Here is a 20,251-nt window from a genome sequence, read left to right as displayed (position 1 = left end):
TATTATTATAGTAAAATCCTTGCTTACCTTCTATGAGAATTCCTGTTGCTATTTACATGGCCTCGCCCAGTGCAGCCTTGTGTAGGACACTTAAGCACATTTTCATGCATGGCAAGAACTTGACAGAAAAAAGATTGGAAGCTATTAGTAAAGAATGACCACAGAAGAAAAACACAGGCAAGAGAGGGAATTAGTTCAGACTTCCAGCCCAATTTGATTACATATGCTCTTAACAGAAGGGAAGACCACATTCAGGTTTCCAATAGCTATTTTATTTACCATAAAATAACAGCATCAGGCTGAAACATTCAGAAAGACAGAAGTCATCTGTAGTTATTCATTATCCAAAAAAATGTTATTCCGAATTAAGTTTAGCTCAAGATTGGAGCAATTTCCTTTATGCCATGATACAGATAAATCAGGATGGAGCCACAACGTACATACAAAAAAAAGGAAAGTGCATGACTTTTAAAGTACCAATTGTTATTTGAATTAAGGTGAAATAATATAATTATATAGTGAGATCAAATTGGAAGGAATTATGGTCAATACCATCCCTAAGGTGACTACTAATGAGCATCTCAAGGACACTTAATGCCTAATTGCTATCTATGACAGCCTTCTTCATTCTTCCAACATCAACATGCCACTTGGATAAGCCCAGGTTATCAACAGGGGGGGAAAAAAAGAAATAAAACCCTTTACAGATATTTAGAACATTTTTGATGTCACCATTTTAGTTGTGTGACTCTCCCTTGCAATATTAAAGGTGTGCCTCTCCTGGGCACTGTTAGTTCTGTTGCAGGAGAAGCGAAGCACCGTACGCTACTAAAAAAAAATTAATCAGGTACAAAAATATTTTGAACAATATGAACAATGATAAAGAAATACAGGAAACTCTTTTTTATCCGGCACCGACGGGACCGGCGTGGTGCCGGTTTATCAAAAAGTCCGGATTACAGAGAGTTATGGTTAAAAGGTAGGAGAGCTCGGTACACAGCAACAAATCCAGGCTTCCCTGTTGCTTAGCAACAGGTGCAAGAAGCCCGGCCACAGACCAAGCGTCCCCAACAAGTGCAGGAACCCCCCGATTACACAGCCACAGATCCAGGAACGGCCACTAATATGAAGAAAAACTTAATTCAATTCAATTCAATTTTATTTGCCATATGTACTAGTACAATGGAATGCTTACTCCCCGTAGGGACACGTCAGCTATTTTTACAGCGCCGTGTTCAGAAAGTCAATTCTTTGGCATCCAGTGGCAGTGGGAGCACGATGTCCCTCAGCCGCTCCGTCCTCCTCGTCACCGCGGCCTCCTCCTCACTGTTGCCGGCTCGGCTCCACGTGTGGTGGCCTGCTTCTCCCGCTCACCCTCTGGCCACCATTCCCGGCTCCCCTCCTCCCAGTCGGACTGCGAGTCGTCGTGGCTGCTGCTGCTGCTCGATGCGCTGCGCTGCCTCTGCCCGACTCGCCTAAATTTTGCCGGTTAACCGAGATTTCCGGTTGTTTGGGTGCCGGTAAATTGAGAGTTTCCTGTAGATATAACCAGTTGGTAAGGAGCACGGTGCATGGAGGATGCTTTCTAATCGAATGATAAAGAAGATCCCATTAAGTAAGTACACCAGTAATTTCCACATGGGTTCTCCTGACCTGCCACCATAACTTCAGCAGAAATCCCTGGAGAAATGTCGGGAATGGCTGCTTCTCCAGGGTTTCCACTAATCTTACGCCGAAGTTACAGCAGGAGATTCGGGGCACTCAGGTGGAAATTCTGCCCCGTTGTTCTTTTTTGCCCCAGTTTTCTCCTTTCCTCTTCTGAAGACTGTAACTAATGCAGGGGTACAGCTCAGTGAGCATGGATGCTTTGCAGTAACTCACCCAAGTTGCAATTCTTCATGTATGGGCCTAGATAGGGAATGTGATGCGAACTGGTAGCACACCTTGCATTACCCCAGCTGAGATCAGTGAATTCATTACAGACCACAGACCAAACCTGGGACCTTCCTGGTCTGTATGGCTCCATTCCATGCTTGGTAGTCCATTAATAACTGAATCGCTGCAAAAACATTATTTTTCTTGATCATTCAAACCTACCGTTAGGAATGGATTATAACAAAGTTGCATCACTCATGAAGAAATTGGACTTGTTAGGTGATTTCTAATACCTATATTAAGTAAAGAACGACCAAACATTCAAGACAGGTCTAAATCAGACGTGAACAAACTTTTATCTTCGTGATCCACATAATTGCACATCTATAAAGTTTAAATGAATGTTCCCAGTAATTCGCATTTATGACAAGCGCTGATACTAGCAGACTTTGGTGTGAGAAAAATCCTCTTTCAAATTCAAAAACGCCAGCAATTAAAAGATATAAATGTAAATAGGACTGCATTACCTGGGCTCTGAGGACTGATTTTCCAGGACTCAGGGACAGCCTGAAGCCCCAGGACCACAGGTTGGACACCCCATGCTAAATAATAACACTTATAGTAAATATATAAGGATTGCTCCATATGATAGGCTTACCGATGCCTTGAATAGTAACATCTGTGGGATTAACCCAAGAAATACTGATAGAATGGAGAGAATGACCCTTCATTATTCCAAAAGGTTTTTGTTCATGCCAGTTGATTAGCCACTTTCTTACCACTTCTTTAAAGATCAGCTAAAGCCCCACAAGAAGTGGACCATTCCTTTGATTTACAGGAGCCCTTGGCATTCTACATAGACATAGAAGATAGGATAGGAGCAGGAGTAGGCCATTCGGCCCCTCGAGCCTGCTCCGCCATTCAATGAGATCATGGCTGATCATCCAAATTCAGTACCCTGTCCCTGCCTTCTCCCCATATCCCTTGATCCCTTTAGCCTTAAGAAATATATCTAACGCCTTCTTGAATATAATTAATGAATTGGCCTCAACTGCCTTCTGTGGTAGAGAATTCCACAGGTTCACCACTCTTTTGAACTTATAATGCCATCAGTGTAATGAAAATGCCACTCTATCTCTGAAGAATAAGATGTGGGGGAGGGGACAAGGAAGGAAATAATTTAACTCCCGAGATAAATGAAACTGGAACACTATTTTGGGAGCAATTAAGGGCCTAAGTTTATTCTATCTGTATGTTATACGAAGCAGGGTTGATCTTCCATAAGATAGAATTTGCTGATCCTTCCTCTAGATGCCAGTGCCAGCTGCGAATCTGTTTGCCTACAAGGAGAAGATGTACTGTGACTTAAATATTAGGCAGATGAGTTTGCTCAAAGAATTCACCAGCTATGGAAGACGATTGAGTCAAAAATATGGTATGAGGAAACCCAAACAAAAAAGGTGACCAACTGAAAGTGGATGTAAGTCATGAGGATTACAGTCAAAGTCGTTAATATCCAGCTATTTAAAATACACCAATACTGGACAATATCATTCACAGCATTGCTGATCCCTTATAGTAAAAATGGATGAGCAAAGCAGTCCAAATATTGAAGTGTCTTCCTGAGCTAGTATCAGCGCCAGCCAGTTCTAGTTTTTGTGCTGGGCTATGTTGTAGTACCCAACTGACTATTCTCAAGTATTTATAAACCACAATACTGTATGATCCGGAATCAGCTGAATGTTGGCACTTGATAATGCTGAACTATTGGCAGAAAGCTGCGCCAAAACAGAAGGCAAGAGTCTTGCAATTTAAGTGCAGAGAAAGCATTTTTTTATGTGGTTGGATTTTATGCGTATTAACTTCAGGATTAAAATTACCCCTGTTGATAATCTAACTGAAAATAACAAAACTTCCCTTTTATACTCACATTGGTTATCACTAAAATTATTGTCAAAAAGGAGTTTCATGTTTATCATTGGCTTAGTTTTAAATCTGTGGTCTAACGTAATCCCGTGTCTGCTCTTTGGGTCTGCGCCATATATGCAAAAACAAATTAATGACCCACTGCAGTAGATACCTTACTAAATATCTGTTCATTATCGGCTATTACGGAGCCAGTACAAGTCTCAAACTGCAGAATATAGAAGTCCCAGGCTTCTTACTAAAAGATTCCCAGCACATTGTATTGAACTGCATAACTTGAGAAAATGGCTCACAATTGAAGCCACCGAGCTATTTCAAGGTTCCCTGGATTGATCAAATGCATTGCTTTCAGATGACTTCCTGCATCACGAGGTTGACTTTTTAGGCTCATGGATTCAGGGAAAAACTGGAACTGCATGTGACAATGTCATGCTTCATTGACATGCAGGACAGGCCTTGGAAATGGCCACTGAAAGCACAGAATGCTTACTGGCTCTTAGTGCAGTATCCAAAACTAGGATACAGGAAAAGATGAAGATGAAGGTGGCAACAGAGAAGATGAATGAATAAGCCCAGGAGGGGCAAACTTCTTCTAACGTGCTTGGCACTGACATTAGGACAACATTGGCATTCAGACTGTCTTAATGAGGTATCACTTCCACAGTTCTCCTTATTGGTGTCATAGGGTGATCTTAGTGGTATGTGGCTGACCAAATGAAGAGAAGTGATTAATAATGACCAAAGAAAAAAGTTATTACAATCACTATCAATCTGAGAGGCGTGATTTTTCTGTGTGCTCTCACTATGCACGGTGGCATAGTGGTTAGCACTGTTGCCTCACAGCGCCAGGGACCCGGGTTCGAATCCGGCCTCGGGTGACTGTCTGTGTGGAGTTTGCACATTCTCCCCGTGTTTGCGTGGGTTTCCTCCGGGTGCTCCGGTTTCCTCCCACAGTCCAAAGATGTGCGGGTTAGGATGATTGGCTATGATAAATTGACCCTTAGTGTTAGGGGGATTAAAATGTGTGGGGTTACGGGGATCGGGTGGGATATGTGTCGGTGCAGGCTCGATGGGCCGAAATGGCCTCTATCTGCACTGTGGGGTTTCTGTGATTCTGTGAATAGGTACAGGTTTCTTTGAATCTGTAACTGCTGCTGCGACAGTAGCCTGATGAACAGTTTCATGACCTGGACGTTCTTATGCATAATTAGGCTCCTAGTTTATTGATGGATTGAATTGTCTCCACCACTATATATCACCTAATGTCAGCAAATTGTTTATTTGGTTGACTGGCCAAGGTTAAATTAATTATTGGCACTGGAATCTTCCATTAATGCTTAAGCCAAATCATTATTTGAACCTATAGATGGACAACAAAGCTTAACACCACTAACTTTAATGTATTTTTTTTTATTCGTTCATGGGATGTGGGCGTCGCTGACAAGACCAGCATTTATTTATTAGTACAGTATTTGTGAATAATAATTACAACAAAAATAGGAATAGATGTAAATTAATCAGTAATAAAGGTTGTGAAACTGATGAGAAATAGGGTAAGATTTGATAAATACGAACCACTTTGGGTAAATACTGAAGTTACCAGGCAAAATGCTTCTTCAGGAGTATGGGAGGAGATTTAAGCTAAGCACATAATTCAATTATTGTCTCACTGATTCAATATTTTTTATAAAAGAAGAAAAATACTATACAGTTAAATTATGTTTTAAATTGCTGTGATACATACAGGGGAATATTCCCTCAGTGCGCTGGGCGCAGTAAAATCAGAAACTTTACAAAAATACTTCTATGAAGTTGCACAGAGAAAATCTTCCCCACAGAGAACATCATTTCCTGAATAGTGCAATTTTTTGTATACATTATGAGGTCACTAAAATATATTATTGCTTTGCATGATATTTTTCAACTAAGAGCAGATTAAACATGGGAGGAATACTTCACCGTTGGAACCTCTTTTAAAAATAAAACAGTTACAAAGAGCTACAACTAACTTAAACATCTTTGTTTACTTCTGTTGATTTTAGGAACACTTTGGCCCCGATATTAACAGGGAGGTGGCGAGGGTGCGGTGGGGTGGGGGTGGCAGTGTTGTGGTCGGGCCAGAAGAACAGGTTTCCCTCAGGCCCTGCCAAATTTAACGGCAGGCCCCGATTACCATTTTTGGACTCCGTTTCCCGCCCGACAGCCAGCCAGATTGTGAGGCTGGCTGTCGGGTGGGTAGACCTCCGGCACCAGGCTGCAGCCAGGGAGCGGAGAGGAGGGTCAGGGCTGAACATCAATGGAGAGGCATGGGGAGATCGGGAGACTGGCAGGACATCGATGGGGTGGGCGGTTGGGGGGGTGGGCGGAGGCGGAGAGAACGGATGTTGGGAGTGGGGGAGAGATCGAAGAAGATCACTGGGGGCCTGTGGAGGACATGGGGGTGGGTGGGATGACATTGCGGGCCGTGGCGGACATTGGGAGGCCATCGGAGAGCAGGGAATGGGGGGGTTCAAGCGCTGGGGAGGTTAACAGATTTGCTTGGGGGGGTCGGGGGGAAGCACTCCCGCTCCTCCAGTTTGCGAGGAAAGTCTTAGGGGGAAAAATTCAGTATCGCCCCGTTTGGGGCGCCGTTATCGGCAGTGCGCAAAGTTTAGCGCTTGGCGCTAATTATCGTCTCCAACGGCAAACTTGGCTTTTATCGCCTCTGGAGGTGATTGGAGCGCTAAATCAGGCTCTTCACACCTGTCTTAAGGTGCAAAGGCCGAGGAGCGAGGCGCTACCTCAGAGCGCTGGCGAAGCAAGGAAGGGCAAATCAAGATAAACCTGCAAAGTGCTGCTAAGTACCCAAAACTCCTTCACACAGCGTTGAATCTCTCCAGAAGTCTCTCTCTCTCTCTCTCAGACTGCGTGGTGCAAAAATGTCACCGACAAAAAAAGGCAGGAAGCGGTCGCCTTTAAATAACGCTCCCCCAGTCCCTTCCTGACTGCAAAACGCTCCCCTCAACCTGTCGTTGCTAGCGGCAGGCGGTAAGGCAGGGGGGCGCCACTCAATATCCGGTCCGGGACGCTACCGGGACGTTGCACACTCGACTGACGTCACGATCTGCCGGTGCAGGAGATCGTGGCGGTAGTGTTTAGCGCCACCGCAAAATGTCTAGTTAATTTCGCGAGCAACGCAAACATCGCCGCGCCCGGGCGCTAGTGGCTTTGCGCCCCATTAGCGCCCTCTTAAGGTGCTAACAGGAGGCCCAAACATGGAATTTTTTCCCCATGTTTTTAGCAGGAGTTGTATTCTGGATGTGTTATAAAATACAGTTCCATGATGCATTTTACTTGTCATATTTTGTTATGCATGAAAGTTTGACCATGTTGGATAAATGCCTAAGCCATGGGCTATGGGCTAAGATACTTATAAAGTAGCATGGGGCTTTGATGCCAAGTATACTTGTGCATAATGAATGTTATAGCTATCACACTATACCTTAGAGACCAGGAAAACTGACTAAGGGGCTAATGAAAATGAGGCTACGTAATTGTGAATACTTTTACTATAGAGTGAGTTGAGATCCTTCCCTTGCATATTCCTTCTCGCTTGTCTAGTTAATTTTTCTTATCTAATCACATCCACTCTCTGCCTGCCCAACACACTGTTACTTGGGTTTGTTTACTTTCATAACTAACTTCTTTAGCAACAACAAGGTTCTTCAGTGCCTCAATTCACTTCCTGAAATCAGTGCCCCTCATGATATATTTCTCAATTCTATCACCTTTTTCCTGTTTAAAAAAGCACATCTTTTCAATATTTCAAATATTTTTGGAAATGTTCTTATTTTGAAATTCTATCATTTACTTTTATTCTTGCCATATTCTACTTCATTGCTCCACTTTTAGCTAGCTTTTTCCTTTTAATTGTACTGCTAATTAAAAAATTGTTTTTCTTGCTTTGGAGATGATAATTCTCCTTTCTTTCCTTGCACCACACAATTCCACAGCTGAATGGTTGGACAGCCGTGCTGCTCTCAAGCCCCCATCAATCCCACTCTTAGGTCTACGTTCTGTCTGATGTGATTATAAAGGTGGTGCGATACAGTCCAATTTACTACGTTGTGGGGGTAAATTCAATTTCAATGGGGGCGCAAACTAGGTGTTAATGTATTGGCTACCTGTTGTACATCCTGTCCAATTTTCCTTTCTATTGACATAACCTTGAAACGGCCAAAGTTGACTTTTACCCCCTGTTTCTCCACAGATGAGCTAGCCATCTGGAGTTGAAGGAGATACATTAAACAGCCGATAACACAAAGGAATAACACCACTTTTGCAAGTTGTGAGCACAATCCAGAGATTAAACAACATAGGCACTACATTGGAAAATTCTCCCATTATAATTACTTCTGGCACAGGATCAACTTTCCAAACTTTACTGAGAGCAGAACTTACAAAATGGAGAGAGAGTGCAATCATCTGTAAGGCTAGATATGTCATTTAGTCTGATTTCAGCCAGGTGGATGTCTGCATTGAGTAGGCATGGTGTTGGTTTTTAAGTCAGTTATGTTAGCTAGCCCAAGCAACAAATCCTTGTAATCCATTTTTAAGACACTGCCCACCCTCCATGAAGATGATTTAAGATGGTCCTTGCCCCAGTGCACAAACATCAGACAATTCCATTGATGCCACCATCATTCCAACACCCCATATAGACGTGACTCCTTCCTCCAGTGATGTTAGTTCCATGGGAGATTCACAAATGTCATAACCAGGAAGAAATATGGCAGAGAAGTTTAGGGTCACCCTCTCTCTCTGTATATATCATATAAATCTATGGAGCATTTTATATGTAGTTCAATTTGTTTAATTCTCTGTTCCAGAGAGTGATTTGATCATAATTCTATGTAATTGTTCTATATGAATATATGCATACATATTATGTAGCCGCAGTTAATTGTCAATTGGGAATAGCGAAATAAAACGATCTAGAAAGTAAGATGAACTGAGGCCGCTGGCAGAATAGAGAGTATGTGAATTGAAATGATATTTAATGAGGTCATCGCGAACCCTCGTCTCTTCCCATTACACCCGATGGGCGAGCATACTTTCAAGCAGGTATAGCTCCTTAGGAGTGAGAAACCTGGCTGATTATTGCCTTGTTAACTCAGGGGCACTAGGCCAACAGCCCCTACTTGCGGCAAATTTTTCCAGCCATAGGCATAGTAGTTGAAGTCACCGAGGAAACTTCCAGATCTGGAGCCAGCTTTTGACGAAACGATTATTTTCTCTCTAATTAGCCTCAAGCTCCTTATACACTGTTCCTCCAATAATGACAAATCATTTATTCTTGGCTTGTACAGCCTGCTATGTGAAAATGGGTTTCTCTTTGTCCTCCTCCTAGGTTCTCAAATCTCCCATTCTTTCTGCTCTTTCTCACAGGTGAGTGTAAAACTACTCCTATAGGGAGAAAAAAATATTGTCCAAATAGCTCCAAACATTATTATCGCTACAGGAGCAGATAGGCAAAGTGAGTTATATCGCAGGCATTGTAAATTATTTCAAATATATGGAAATCACAGCCAAGCTAAAGTTGGTGTGAACCATCCACAAGAAATGGCTGTTTTACTTCAGTAATGTTATTACTATCTATAGTATTTATATCATATATCCATATTACTATGAGGGGCATAGGTAGGGTAGATAGAAAGGAACTTTTCCCCTTAGTAGAGGGGTCAATAACCAGGGGGCATAGTTTCAAGGTAAGGGGCAGGAGGTTTAGAGGGGATTTGAGGAAAAACTTTTTTACCCAGAGAGTGGTTGGAATCTGGAACTCACTGCCTGAAAGGGTGGTAGAGGCAGGAACCCTCACAACATTCAAGAAGCATTTAGATGAGCACTTGAAATGCCACAGCCTACAAGGCTACGGAGCAAGTGCTGGAAAATGGGATTAGAATAGACAGGGCTTGATGGCTGGCGCGGACACGATGGGCCGAAGGGCCTCTTTCTGTGCTATATAACTCTATGATTCTATAACTCTATGGCCTAGAAATTCAGTAGCGCCCCATTTGGGGCGCCAGCCTCGCCAGGGCGCTAAAAGTAGCGCCCCTGGAAGTAGTTGCGGCCGCCCGCCGGAAATTCACTTTGCGCGCCCCAGAGGGAAGCGCGGCGCTACTGGAGGCACCCTGCATCCCTCTTGGGGTGCTGCAGCTGAAGATCACTGCGCAACGTGCCACAGCGCCACACGCTGCGGCACGGCGTGCTGCGGTACTGCAGGCCTTCCTCCCCTTCTTAAAGGGGAGGGGCCTTGTGCAGCGCGATCGAGGATCACGAGTGCCGGCAAAAGAGCCCGGCACCGAGGAGAAGTGCCGGGCTCTTGGAACGCAGTCGGCACTCTGCAGGTGGCGGGGGGGGGGGCTCAGGAGGCCGGGGACGGCAGCGCGGAGAGGTGCTGGCAGACGGCCATCAAAAAAAATGGCCGCCCCGCACCTCTCCTTTAATTAGCGCCTCTACCGCTGCAGGTAGGCCCCCCTGAACCGGTTGCAAATAGCGTCCGGCGTTAAAGCAGGGGGGCGCAACTAAATATCGCAATCGGGGCGGTAGCGGGGCGCTGCGCACACCGATGACATCATCAGTAGCGGTGCAGCGCTAACGGCTAGCGCCACCATTAGCGTACCGCTAAATTTAGCAGGAGGCGCGGCCAGTGGCTTCCGACCCACTTAGCGCCCTCTTAAGGCGCTAACGGGTGGCGCAGCCCACTGAATTTCTAGGCCTATAACTCTATGACTATGACTATCGCCAAGAATTTCCTCGGAGCTGCTCCCATTCCTCCACTGTAACTTCGCCGGAAGTACAGCGGAATCCCTCTTTACGTTCGGTTTTAACAACGTTTTAGATGCACTTCCGGCAGAGTTAAGGTGGCAGAGCAGAAGCAGCTGCGAGGAAATTTTCAGCCTATGTTAAACATACCTTAGGATTAAATAGCAGTGTTGCACAGCTAAAACTACACTTACTTGTAGTGACACTTGGTGATAAAATTACTGAGCCTCTAATTGGTATTTTTAATTTCTAGTCTGCTGTTTTCCACTTTCATTCTTTGCTCCTGTTTTTTTGTATCTGTTTTCTTTCTGATTTTATTGTGCTCTATTAATTTCTAGTTTTAATCTTTGTTATTCAGTTTTGAACTTTTAATAGCAGCATGGTAGCACTGCCATATTGGTGCTCTGGTATGCTGCCTCATGGGAGTGGTAGAATATCTGATTGTGCTGTGATTACCTACAAATTGCAATCAGGAAGAGATGTTGAGTGGTAGGATACCTGCTCACACGAAGGACAAGGGCAGCAGGCGCATGGGAACACCGCCACCTCCAAGTTCCCCTCCAAGTCACACACCATCCTGACTTGGAAATATATCACCGTTCCTTCATCGTCGCTGGGTCAAAATCCTGGAATTCCCTCCCTAATAGCACTGTGGGAGCACCTTCACCACACGGACTGCAGCGGTTCAAGGCGGTGGCTCGCCGCCACCTTCTCAAGGGCGACTAGGGATGGGCAATAAATGCTGGCCTTGCCAGCGACGCCCACATCCCATAAAAACGAATTAAAAAAAAGAAACCTGTGATTCTCTACACATTGCCATCAGCATTGGAAATTGGGATAGATTTGAACTTTCGGGTGGCCGTGCGCAAAGTTTAGCGCCTGGCGCTAATTATCGTCTCCGACAGCAAACTTGGCTTTTATCGACCCTGGAGGTGATTGGAGCGCTAAATCCGGCGCTTCACACCTGTCTTAAGGCGCAAACGCCGAGGAGTGAGGCGCTACCTCAGAGTGCTGGCGAAGCAAGGAAGGGCAAATCAAAATGAACCTGCAAAGTGCTGCTCAGTACTCAAAACTCCTTCACACAGCGTTCAATCTCTCCAGAAGTCTCTCTCTCTCTCTCTCAGAATGCGTGGTGCAAAAATGTCACCGACAAAAAAAGGCAGGAAGCGGTCGCCTTTAAATAGCGCTCCCCCAGTCCCTTTCTGACAGCATAACACTCCCCTCAATCTGTCGTTGAGCACGCCAGCCGTCCGCCCATTCCCACCGGCAGGAGGTCCGAGTCGTTTAGAGGACTGGCTCTGATTTCCATGCTTGCCGGCGAGTTGCGTGCCCTGAACCTGCGCCCCAAAGCAGCTCGCCAGCTCCAGGGCGCTGCAATATTGGGCGACTCGGACACCGCCTCAGCCCTCAGTCAGTCCTGGGGGAGGGTGGGAAACACGAACGTTAGAAGTGGGGGGGGGGGGGCGGGGCAAACCCAGGCCAGCAACAAACCGCAGAGGAATGCTCCACCTGGCTCTGCAAAAATGCGACCCAGAAACTTTTCCGGGCTCTCTTTGGATTCCGCCCGCATGACCCTGAAAATTGCAATCACAGGACCCCAATTTTCAAAGGCAAGAGCCTGCCGCCTGAAACAGGCAGGGGCATTGGCCGCCCAAAGGAAGAGACCACACTTTCTCTACAGGGAGTGATTTGAAATATTAGAATAGGCTCACCCCAGTGTGGAGTGGCACAAGCAAGACTCCTGGGGAAGAACTTTCAACTTCGGCGGGGGCATAAAACAGGCTGTAACGTATCAGCTGCCCAGTTCTGCTTTTCACTGACTTCAATGGAAAGGAAAATTGGGCGGTGGGGGGGGGGGGGGGGGCGATGGGCGGGTGATCCACTACCCTCTGTTTTTACCCCCCCTACAAGAGTTGAAAGTTCCGCCCCTATGAGCAGCTCAGTTATTTGCCTTATTAACAGAGGATAGCACGTGACATGGCGCAGTCGCATAGAGAAAGGGAGCAAAATATATATATTCTAACTTTACCACTCTGTTTTCCTGTCACATAAATAAATGTTTTTGAAAGCTTTGAGCCTTGCTGCAAGCTTGACATTCATCTGATTTTTTTTTTTTACAGTTACACGTTATTTATAAATTTGATGATCACAAGAGACTTTGGGAGTGAAACTGGTCTTCGGCAGTAGCACGAAACGTGGTCGTGGCGAATCAGCAGCTCGTTTTACACCGTGTCTGATTTCCATTTCCATTTCCATTTCAGCCAGTCGGTCGGGCGTGGTGTAAAACGGGGGGGCTGCCGAGTCACTGGCGAAAACCAGTATCGCCCCCGCCACGTTCAAAATTCCAGCTACAGATAATTGCCTGTATTTCACTTTCTGCAATTTATCAAGGAATAAAACAAAAACTACATGGTTCATTTTTTTGGTGGTTGGCACGACACCCGAACTGATAAGAAAATGACAGACGTTCCCTCAGGAGCTACGCCAGGTTACACATGATGGTAATTGTAAAATATGTCTACCTTGCACTTTGAGCTTCTTTTTTCACTTACTTTCTGGGGGAACCCTGTCTTTGTGTGGACAGCCTGACAAGCTGCGATGATGGGGGTAGAGGCCTGTGACGTGTCCAGTTCCATCGCATCCTGGCGTGGGGCACTTGCTTTCCTTCTTCTCGGGCCTCGACGAGTCTGTGAAAACGAGAGAACAGTTTTTTTTTAGAATCAGAAAACAGTTAAGGAGCTTGGCAGAAGAAAATAAATTTGCATCATACGATACAGATAATGGGGCCAGCGTTTGTTCACTGTGGTAATCGGGGGGAGGTGGGGGGGGGGGGTGGGGGAGGTGGGAGCGGGCCAACGGCGTTGCACTGGTGCTGCCGGCCCGATCACAGCAGCGAGAGGCCCAAACTGCGTGGCCAATTTTCACTTTTGGCGCGGCAGTAAGCTGGCAGTTGCCAATGGGCTGCCCGTTATACGCCCGTTGTAAGTCAACGGAAGGGGATAATCGGTCACGGGCCACCAATCTGCAACTGTCAATTAATCGCCGCGTTGAAAGTTAAAGTGGCGGGGCCTCGTTAGCAGGCAGCCGGTGAGCTACGAGCCTCGAATGGACGCTCCAAGCTGGCTTATCGCTCAAGAAGGGTGGGAAATCGGAACCAGTGGGGGAGGCGATTCCTTAAGTGGGGGGGGGGGGGGGACCCAGACAGGGACTATCGATCCTGCTCCTCCTCAACTCAAAAAAGTGTAAGACAGATACTTTTTGGCTGTTTTTTTGGAGCAGCCTGTAAGACCGCTTGTTTAGCCACTCCACGCTGGGGACCCATGGTGTTGATTTTAAAATCGGCCCCAATATCTTTTGAAATCATTTTTGTTTTAGGTGTGAAAGTGAAAAGAGGGATCAGACCTACACATTCTGTGTTCTGAGATTAAGGAATGTTCTGTAACCACATCAGAGTCTACCTTCCATTTATAAGGACTTGGATGAACAGATTGAATAAAAACCACAACTGAAGCAAAAGATTATGCTTTACGATAGTTAGAATTTTACCCAAGATAGCCTCTTTCTCTGCCACAACTCAAAACATTTTCCAATGATTGAAAATCTGGTATCTTGTAATCTGTGCGAAGTAAACTTTTGAGGCAGGCAAGTTGCTGAGAGAAGCATAAACGGAATGCTAATGGGGGAGACTTTCCAATCGCTGGCTGCCCATTTCTCACCTGAAAAAAACAGGTGACCGGCATCCAAAAGTCTGGTGGGGGGACCTTTGGGCACCCAGTCGGCAGCCTGAGCCAACTTTCAGGCAGGCCTTTAAATGGGCACCCTGCATTCCGCGCACAAAAAAACGGGCAAGGAGCTGCTTAGATATGCAAATCGGAGTCCTAAGCCTGTTGTAGAACCCCAGTTGTAACTTTCAAGTAGAAACATGCACAGTGCATGCCAGTCTCATTTCTTCTTATCTGGAGTGCTGCATTTAGTTTTGGGGCATCGAACCTCTGCAAAGGTATATTGGCCTCTGAAGGGGGTACAGAATCATACTCGGGCTTAAAGGGTTAAATTATGAGAACAGGGTGTATAAACATAGCTTGTATTCCTTGAGTTTAGATGATTAGGGGTGATCTAATTGAGGTGTTTAAAATGATAAAGGGGTTCGATAAGGTTGAGAAAAGGAAACAGCAACAACTTGAATTTGTATACCGCCTTTAATACGTCCCACAGCGCTTCACAGGAGTGTTATCAAACAAGGTTTTGACACCGAGCCACGTAAGATGATGTCAGGAGAGGTTTTAAGGAGCATCTTAAAAGGAGGAGAGGTTTTAAGGAGCGTGGAGAGGCTTATGGAGGGAATTCCGGAACCGAGGGCCCAGGCAGCTGAGGACACGACCACCAAAAAGTGGAGCAATTAAAATCGAGGATGCGCACAAGGTCAGAATTGGAGGAGCGCAGAGCTCTCGGAGGGTTGGAGGAGGTGACAAAGGTAGGGAGAGGCGAGGGCCATGGAGGGATTTGAAAACAAGGATGAGAATTTTGAAATCGAGGCATTGCCGGACCGGGAGCCAGTGTAGGTCAGCGAGCAACAGGGGGTGATGGGTGAACGGGACTTGGTGTGAGTTAGGACACGGGGCAGTGAGCACAGGGGGTGATGGGTGAACGGGACTGGGTGTGAGTTAGGACACGGGGCAGTGAGCACAGGGGGTGATGGGTGAACGGGACTGGGTGTGAGTTAGGACACGGGGCAGTGAGCACAGGGGGTGATGGGTGAACGGGACTGGGTGTGAGTTAGGACACGGGGCAGTGAGCACAGGGGGTGAGGGGTGAACAGGACTGGGTGTGAGTTAGGACACGGGGCAGTGAGCACAGGGGGTGATGGGTGAACGGGACTTGGTGTGAGTTAGGACACGGGGCAGTGAGCACAGGGGGTGATGGGTGAACGGGACTGGGTGTGAGTTAGGACACGGGGCAGTGAGCACAGGGAGTGATGGGTGAACGGGACTGGGTGTGAGTTAGGACACGGGGCAGTGAGCACAGGGGGTGATGGGTGAACGGGACTTGGTGTGAGCTCGGATCCGGGGCAGCGGAGCTTTGGATGAGTTTAAGTTTGTGGAGGATGGAAGACAGGAGGCCAGCCAGGAGTGCGTTGGAATAGTCAAGTCTAGAGGTAACGAAGCCATGGATGAAGGTTTCAGCAGCAGATGAGCTGAGGCAGGGGCGGAGTTGGGTGATGTTACGGAGGTGGAAGTAGGCATTCTTAGTGAAACTATTTCCTCTGCTGGGGGAATCCAGAACAAGAGGGCATGATCTTAAAATTAGAGGTAGGCCATTTAAGAGTGAAAGCAGGAAGCAATTTTAAAAATAGGTTAGTGAAAATCTGAAACTCTCTTTCCCAAAAGACTGGGGTTACTGGACCAATTGAAATTTTCAAGACTGAGATCAATAGATTGTTGAAAGGTAAGGGTATCAAGGGATATGGAGCAAAGGCAGTAAATGGATTTAAGATACCGATCAGCCATGATCTAATTGAATGGTGGAAGAGGCTCGAGGGGTGGAATGTCCTACTCCTGTTCCTATGTTGCTCTGTTCCAGGTGTGGAGAGGCCCAGCTTAAAAGGGACCACTGGAGGCCTCTTCCCAAAAGGCGAGATTTTTGTTGTTTTTTTTTTTTTAAGATTTCTGTAGGACTTGGAGGAGCAGGAGCCTGCTGTTGGCTGGTCTTCCCCCACCCCTGCCACCCCCCGCCACCACCACAACCTACACTGCCTGCTGGAGTAGCCAGAAAATGGTGCCAGCGAAACTGGCGAGGTGCAGTGGGGCACCCGTTCGGAGCCCGCAGCTCGCTGATAACACGTTACCGAGGCCCGAACCGGAAAGCTGAGCGGGCACATCGCCGATACCGTGCCCGGTCCCGTGCCCACCCCAAAGCGTTTCTCCACTATCTTACGGAAACAAAGAACTTATAATGCCTTATCACATCTATCAGGGCATCACAAATATTTCACATACAATGAATTATTTTTGAATTGCAGTCATTTTACTTGAAATGGCTAGGTTATGGAGGACCCGGGGTCACGCTTACAAGTTACGCAAGGAACAGAACTAGGTTGGATGTTTCCTAGTTAGGGCGGGAAAGTGGAGTTGAGGTACAAGCTCAGCCATGATCTTATTGAATGGCGGAGCAGACTCGAGGGGCCAAATGGCCTACTCCTGCTCCTGTTTCGGAACAGGCTGTCGGTTCGGGTAGTGTAGGCCTTTAAGAGAGAGCTGGACCTTTTTCTGTCTGGGGAGGAGATCAATTTGTCCAAGAGGTAGCTACGCTGTAATATAACTCAGGGTCAGTGTGGCCTCCTGGACTCATTTCGATCAAGGGGTTGGAGAGGAATTTTCAGAATGTTTCCCTTAATTGGCTGGGTTTTTAATCAGGTTTTACGCCTCTTCCAGGAGATGACATGGCTCCGGGTGAGTATGGAGTGCTTACATCGTGACGCATAAGACACCACGACTGTATGGGACAAGCTGAATAAATCAGTTGTGTTTTTCCTGTCTAACACTTTTGCATGTTCATTATTGTTATGCAAGGGGAATGCAGCAAACATTTTGCCTGCAGCATAGTCCTACAAACAGCAATGAGGTGAATGACCAGTTCATTTATTTTAGGTCTTACTGGTTGAAGAATGTTGTCTTAGAGTACTGCAAGTAGAAACAAAGAACATAGAAAAATAGGAGCAAGAGTAGGCCATTCGGCCCTTCGAGCCTGCGCTGCCATTCAATATGATCATGGCTGATCCTCTATCTCAATACCATATTCCTGCTCTCCCCCCATACCCCTTGACGCCTTTTGCGTCTAGAAATCTATCTATCTCCTTCTTAAATGTATTGCTATCACCTTCAATCCTCTTGTTAAATTACATTGATCCAGTTCCCTTTTAAAGGTGCCACTTGACCCTGAAGCAATGACCTTGTCTGGGACCATGCTCCACATGTCCACTATCTTGGGGATCAGGGGTTTGGAGCGGGGCAGAAGTTTTTCAAGGCTTGTGAATTTTGTACTTGTGTCCTCTGATCCTACATTCTTTGTCCACGTTAAGTAGCTTGCTTACTTAAATCGTCCATTATTTTAAAGACCTATGCCATGACTCTCCTTAGTCTTTCCTCCAGGTAAAATAAATTTACAGGCCGATTTTAACCCTCCCTGCCCGAAGGAATCCAGGTGGGAGGGCAGTTAAAATTTCCCAAGTTACTCAGCTGCCCTAGAACGGCCGAGAGCTGACAGGTTCAGATTTTCACCTGCTCTCCCGTCGTCATTAGGTCGCGAGTGCAATTTTAACTGGTGGGGTGGGGTGGGGAGGTGTGGGGGCTGAGTGGGAAGCACCAGTGGGTTTCCTATCAGGCCAACCAAGTGGCGAAGTGGACTTGGGCCAGAAGAGGATCGAAAAGGTAAGTTTTCACTGTTTTTTTTTAACTTTCCTGTTAGAGCCCGGAGGAACAGGAGTGCCAAGGCCTCCCCTTCCATGAACACCCCGCTTTCCCAATCGTTGACCTCGTTTCTGGAGCAACGCCTGAGTTCCTACCTCACATTGCTGCACACCTGCTGAAAACTGGCCTCAGTCTCTTCAGCCCTCCTTCATAATCTAGTGCGCTAAAGCCTGGAATCATCCTGGTCACTCTACTCTGAGTCGTTTCTAATGCACAATGAACAAAATCTCACTAAAACGGTATACCATAGACCAGGTATTGGCCTCACCACTGATTTATACAATGTAACTATAATTTCTTTGAACTTGCAGTCCACATACACCCCATTAGCTGAAGCCCAAAAAGCTAAGTACAGGTTTATTGTTCTGCGCCCAGGAAGAGCAAGGTTGCTCCTTTGAGCTCCACAAGGATACTATGGGCTTCCCACCAACGTTCCCCGTAAACTGCACTTTGTTCTGCGCGGCCTGTTTCTTTAAGTGCGCGGCCCCTTTAAATTTCCCGCGCATGCGCGGTATTTACCGCGGAGAAGCCGGTGAGCGGCCTGTGCGCGGGGCCTTTCCCATTACCGCGTGGCCGCGCAGCTTAGAGGGAACATCACTTCCCACTCTCTGTGATCAATCCCACCCCACCCCCACCCCCCCACCCACCCCGCCCCCCCAGACCTACCCATCTGCCGACTTAGCTCAGCATCCAGGCCACCTGATATTGAGGCCAGCCCAGGGGTGTGCAGCTTGCCCATTCCGTGCCTGGAGTTAAAGTCAATCCCCCTGTTCCACGTTGTTCACAAATAATGTGAGCAGCAGAGGTTTCAGAGCAGAACCCAATGGAACTTTTTTGTCAGGGAAAACATTTCCCATTCGTCACACCAACCCCCCCCGCCCCCCCCCCCCTCTGTCTCCTGTTGCTACTGCATTTTTCAAACCATCAAGTTCTCAACTATTCCACAGACCTTAGCTTTGCATGCTAGGCTTACAAAGGACACTTTTGTGAAGCACCTTTTGAAAATCCAAGATAACTGCACGTACTTCATTAACTAGTTTAGTTACCTCGTTAAAGCATTACAATAGGTTTGTGAGACACAAACTATTACTTCTAGAGCCATGTGGCCTGCTCCTTAACATATGGTGGGAAAAATTCGGTATCGCCCATTTTGGGGCGCTAATATTGACTGGGGGGCAAAGTTTAGCGCCCGGCGCTAATTATCGCCTCCGATTGCAAAATTCGCCTCTATCGCCCCTGGAGGTGATTTGAGCGCTAAATCAGGCGCTACACACCTCTCTTAAGGCGCTAACGACAGGGAGTGAGGCGCTACCTCAGAACGCTACCGAAGCTCAGGCGGTGTCAGTTACCATGGAAGCCAGACAGACTGGTGCCATCTAGTTCTTAAAGGGGAGAGGCAAACTTGCTGACCAGCCACTCCTGGCTCATTGCAGCCTTGAATCTCGGCCTGGAGAGACCTCAAAAGCAACTGTGTTGGAAGCACTAATGGATAGACCCAGGGAACGAGCTCGGCGCTGAGGAACCTCAAAAGTGGTGCTGAGAGCCAAAACTCCTTAGGACAGCGTTAAAACCAAAATTTTTGCCGACAAGAAAAGGCAGGAAGCGCCCGCCTTTAAATAGCGCTGCCCCAGCCCCTTCCCGACTTGAAAACGTTCCCCTCTACCTGTCGTTCCTAGCTGCAGGCGCTAAGGCAGGGGGCGCGACTCAGTATCCGGTCTGGGGCACTACCGGGGCGTTGCACGCTCGACTGACGTCACGATCTGCGGGCGCAGGAGATCGTGGCGGTAGTGTTTAGCGCCGCCGCAAAACGATTGGTCAATTTTGCGAGTGGCGCTAAAATCGTCGCGCTCGGATGCTAAGTTCCTAGCGCCCCGTTAGCACCCCCTGGAGGTGCTAACGGAGGCGCTAACCAACTGAATTTTTACCCCATGGTCTTTAAATATGCATAGTTTCCAAACATGGATGTTCAATTAACTGGCCTGAATTAATGCATCAGATTAATGCACTTCTCCTTTTAAATATTGAAATTACAGTGGTTACTCTCCGAGCATCAGGCACTACTCCAGTAGTTATAGAGTTCTTAAAACTAGCAGACCACCATCCAATTTTCCAGTGTTAACTGGTGCAGGTGGCAGTGGGAAATGAGACAACGGCCTAGAAATTCACTATGGCCCCGCCAG

General features: G+C 46.8%; 1 protein-coding gene across 6 annotated transcripts in view; it reads right to left on the bottom strand.

The window, feature by feature from the left end:
- The window catches only part of LOC147112280 (myelin transcription factor 1-like protein), a 568,764-nt gene that overhangs the window by 303,592 nt on the left and 244,921 nt on the right, over positions 1–20,251 (bottom strand). For all 6 annotated transcript variants that reach the window (XM_085996413.1, XM_085996412.1, XM_085996415.1 and 3 more), the window contains exons 8-9: positions 13,158–13,292; positions 28–118 (exon numbers count right to left, since the gene is read on the bottom strand). In XM_085996413.1, coding sequence (XP_085852539.1) covers positions 28–118; positions 13,158–13,292 — 226 coding nt within the window. The remainder of the gene's footprint in view (positions 1–27; positions 119–13,157; positions 13,293–20,251) is intronic.

This window comes from Somniosus microcephalus, chromosome 9 (assembly GCF_052327205.1).
Source record: "Somniosus microcephalus isolate GS21.2 chromosome 9, FLI_Smic_1.0, whole genome shotgun sequence".
Lineage (NCBI taxonomy): Eukaryota > Metazoa > Chordata > Chondrichthyes > Squaliformes > Somniosidae > Somniosus > Somniosus microcephalus.
Note: the sequence above shows the minus strand (reverse complement) of the source record. Positions and strands in the feature narration are given on the sequence as shown.